This window comes from Homarus americanus, unplaced genomic scaffold (assembly GCF_018991925.1).
Source record: "Homarus americanus isolate GMGI-L3 unplaced genomic scaffold, GMGI_Hamer_2.0 scaffold6317, whole genome shotgun sequence".
In the NCBI taxonomy this organism is placed as follows: domain Eukaryota; kingdom Metazoa; phylum Arthropoda; class Malacostraca; order Decapoda; family Nephropidae; genus Homarus; species Homarus americanus.
In genome coordinates, this window is record NW_024730668.1 from 3,550,581 (window position 1) to 3,555,080 (window position 4,500).

Here is a 4,500-nt window from a genome sequence, read left to right on the forward strand (position 1 = left end):
TAAAACACAATACCCTGTACTTGCACAGCTTACAGACATCACTTCAGTATATTTAAAGTTATTCTGTAACAGGTACAGTCGTCCCTTGTCTCCTTAATTTTCATTACTTACAAACAGTAACTCTATTATAATACAGTACAGTACCTACTTTACTGTTGAATCTTGTGGCCTCAGATATCTTTAAGCTTTAAGTCAACATTCACTTGTCTGTATTGGTCCACATCAATCTCATAATAAATCTTCTACTATTTAATTTTGCAAGTCTACTCATTCAATGCTAGGGAATACTAATTTCTAGCACAGATCATATCAGATTCTTCAGTCTACTGGATGGAAGGTAAAACTATTGACAATAATAGTATACAAATATTGACCAACACACACTACCTCACTCATTTTTCTATTAAACAAAAAACTATGCATCCTTAGCCAAAGGTTTATTAATTTGTTCAGTCTTGTTCAAGATTCTTCGAACACTGCTGGAGACAGCTGGCAACTCAAGGATGTTTGTTTACTATAGTATGTAGTAAAAATTATGAATAAATGGAAGTGATTGGTTACTTAGTTCCTCATTGCTTAATTTAATGGTTGGGCTTTGTTGTTTCGTATCATATTATACTACGTTCCATAGTAAACAAATGGCCTTGAGTTACCAGCTATCTCCAGCAGTGTTCGAAGAACCTTGAACGAGACTGTACATCTTCAAAATTAAAAAAAATTTCTAGGACATCAAACCAATTTCCATGACTGGGTCAGCAATTGCCATAGTCAATGCTGCTTTTGCAGCTAATGGCCATAGCAGCAGCTCATCTTTAACAAACAAACCTCTTTGGATGTCCCACTGCACTAGTTCATCAGATAGTGGGATGATTTATTTTCTTATTTCTTGAAAATGTAATTTTTCATGACACTCTAGGCTTAGATATCTGATATTGAATTTCCAGGATTTTTCAGGTACATTAATTACAAACCTTATTAGCCACATATGATTAATTCACCAAACAATTAATTCTTTCTTATCATTTTCTCACTACAATCACCAGTTAACTCTATTCATTTACTGTACGTACAAGTTCAAGCACCAACTTCATAATACCTGTCTTTTATTCTTAAACCTGCACTTGTACTAGTGTACTGTACCACAAAGCCACCTATTACAATTCTAACCCTGCACTGATATTGCAGTGAAGGATTCAGTAATATAAATATCAAGTTCACAGGTCAAATCCAAAGATTCTCTGCAACCTACTTCACTTGTATACTACAGTATACTGTATACAGTACACTGTACACGTTGAGGATATGAATATGTAGGTGTAGATGTTTCTACTTGTTTTTATGTCCCTATCTTTTTTCTTTTTTTTTTACAACTTCTTTGTACCACTCTCTTTGAGGTTTCCATACCCCCTTGAACCACCCCATATGAAAGTGGGAGAGGGTTAAAGATAACTGACAGAAGTAAACAGACTAAACCAACATCACAATAATAAAATAATGTAACATGAAAGTGCTGCTGACAGGCAATACTTGTTTGAATGAATAAACAGGGATAAACCAGATAGCTGTCTTGGGGCCTTGTTGTGTAAAGAGAATTCCATAACAGAACACATCTGTGACACTAGTTAGAGAGAAAATATAATTGCAAATGAAGAGAGAGGTGATGTCTGTTCTTTATTCCTCTCACCCTGCATCACAGCAGTAAAGGGCTTGCAAAAAGGAAAAAAGCTACTTTCGTATTTTTTATTGTGAGTTGTAGTTCCAATCATCATTGTCTCTTTCAAAGAAGCGTTAACTTGTATTTACTGCAAAAGGTACAACTTAAACATTATAAATAGTAATACTGTACAAAGTCTTCATATTGCCAATACTTTCATGAGGTCACTAAAATCACTGTCAGCAATGCTTTTAACTTTTGACTTTCTTCTCTTTGATACCTTCTTTTTTGTTTTTAAATGTACATTTTCACTTTCCTTTATCTTAGTAACAAAGTCTTCTTTCTCTTGTATTTCTTTACTGTAAGAAAAAACAAACAAACATTAATTAATCATATACAATACACATGCCACATATAAACAAGTTCAATGGAATAGATAGAGCACAATAAAAATTACTTATACTGTACAATAATAAACTTTTGAGAAATAAAACAGCATAAATAAGGTAATGAATCCATCCTATGGACAGTTTGGGAGCCCAGAGACTCCTGGGAGCGAGGGATTTAAATTTTTTGCCGGATGATGTAGGATATTTATAAAAGCGAATTTTTGTAACTTTGAACGTTTGTATAGAGAGGGATACCTGTACTGTACTGTTATCTCTACCTCTCAAAATACTACCTACATTTCTCACAAATAATGCTATCTCAATTTTTCCTTTATACTGTAATACCATCTCTGCCCCTCTCATAATGCTATACCCTGTATATCCCTCTCTCTCTTAATGCCATCTCTACTTATTTCACAATATTGTACTGTTTCCCTATCTCTACCTCTCTCTCTTACTGCTATCTCTATAGATTTTATGAGGCTATCTCTTCCTCTCTCATAACACTATTCAACCTCTTTCAATACTATGGTATCTTTCCTCATCTCTGATATGTGATTCTCTGTTTCTCACTGAATGGTTTTATATATTACCATACTGTACATGTATTAAATTACCAAACAACAAATTAATGCTCTTTTCTATACTGTACCTGGTAACTGCTTCAGGGATGATCTGCTTGCAGAACTCAGAGGTCATATGTGCAAATGAGTCAATTCGATATACTCTCGCCTCATTCAGAACCTAAAACAACACAATTGGTAAGTTTGGATTAACAAGGATTAAGAATAAAATGGCACTAATGATAATAAATTGTAACTTAAATTAATCATATAAATTATATTTTATAATAAGAAGACTTAGGTTAATCAACATTTATTCACATAGATCAACTTTACTCATATAAAAGTGAGAAGTGAATACATGTACAATAATTGAAATAAAATGACAATTTGATCCAGAAGTCCTTTTTTTTTCTGGTGACAGCTGCAATCAGGCTCTTCTAACACTGATTACTTTCTGGAAAGGTTGGTTCTATGTCATCAACACAACCCCCAAAAATGCCTTCCAGTTTAAATATTAATTCCTTTGGATGCAGATCCCCCTTCCTTTTCCACCAAATCATTCCTTCAAGAACATGGGAGACTAAAAGTTTCACTCTTTGTTCATCAAAATCTTGGTTATGATGAAAAAGAAATATCTTTTAAACAATTTCTTGTTGCCTTTACAATTAATTAACAATGCTTCCTTCAGAAAAGCCTTTGTGCATGGTTATAAAATAAATGTGCAACTTCCAGGAAACATATCTCCTTCTACAGGTCAATTATTTGATGTTTTGTAAAGTGTTTATGATGACCTTCGACTGCCTTAGATAACTGATCATCTCTAAATAAATAGCTGGTAAACCTATTCTTTTGACATAATTAATTACCCTAAATTTTTTCAAATACGTACAGATTAAGCAAAACACATTGGAAAAAAAAGAAAGACCAAACTACACAGAGCTTATTGTCTATGTAAAAAATAGTCACCTGTTGTATTAGTGCTGTTGATTTTTCCAGTTGAACTCCAAAAGCAGCTGAGCCTGACTGCTGGGTTTGTATCTCAGTGTCGTAGGACGTACGTGTCTGGGCAATGAGAGCAGAGAACGGAGTGGGTGCTGGAAGTGCATCTGTTTCCAGCACTAACTGTCTCATGCTTCTGTCTATCTTGTCATTGGGTATACTTGAATCCTCATTCACATGAAGAGTTTTCAGTGTCTGAAGAAGAACAAACAGAAACCTATCATTAATATTCAAGAATAAGAGTTGTTAGTAAGATGAATAGGTCTTCTGTTGTGCCACAGCAGAGTTTAAAGGCTCATAACTCTGGATAAAAAAAAAATGTTGATGATTGATATACAGTAGTCTGAGATATTACTGCAATGTCCCCTCCCTGCCAGAAAAAATAAAAATAAAATGAAAGCTAGAGCAAGTACAGTATTACAAACCTGATTTTCATTGATATAAATCAGAGCACTTTGTTCATTCCAAGAAGCCGTTGAATCAGATTTTTGGAGGCGAGGGATGAAGGCTGCTGAAATGGCTGGACAAGTGTCAATATTGCACTGCCATGTCACCAACTTACTGCTGTGTGGCTCAAACACAAACACTGTAAACAATGAGAGTAAATAAATGGAAATTTAAAGACACTTCTAAATATGCAAGAGACCCAAGGCCAATTATATATAAAGCATACTACTGTATTACAATAAATGTGTATGTGTGTGTGTCTCAGTATAAGTACCTGTACAAAGATATTTACACACATACCTGAGTACACACAATATACAAACACTCACACATTCATATTTGCAAGCCCATATGGACACAAGCACATGACAGAAGTGAAATATTAAGACAAAGCTTAGAAAAAATACTAAAGGAAAACATTAGCAGAAAATGTATTTAAAAAAAA

At 34.0% G+C, this 4,500-nt stretch overlaps 1 protein-coding gene across 1 annotated transcript in view; it reads right to left on the bottom strand.

The window, feature by feature from the left end:
• Positions 1 to 1,726: 1,726 nt before the first annotated feature.
• The window catches only part of LOC121867183 (WD repeat-containing protein 75-like), a 24,396-nt gene continuing 21,622 nt past the window's right edge, over positions 1,727 to 4,500 (bottom strand). The window contains exons 13-16 of the mRNA XM_042366976.1: positions 4,034 to 4,194; positions 3,576 to 3,803; positions 2,696 to 2,787; positions 1,727 to 2,013 (exon numbers count right to left, since the gene is read on the bottom strand). Coding sequence (XP_042222910.1) covers positions 1,854 to 2,013; positions 2,696 to 2,787; positions 3,576 to 3,803; positions 4,034 to 4,194 — 641 coding nt within the window. The 3' untranslated portion in view covers positions 1,727 to 1,853. The remainder of the gene's footprint in view (positions 2,014 to 2,695; positions 2,788 to 3,575; positions 3,804 to 4,033; positions 4,195 to 4,500) is intronic.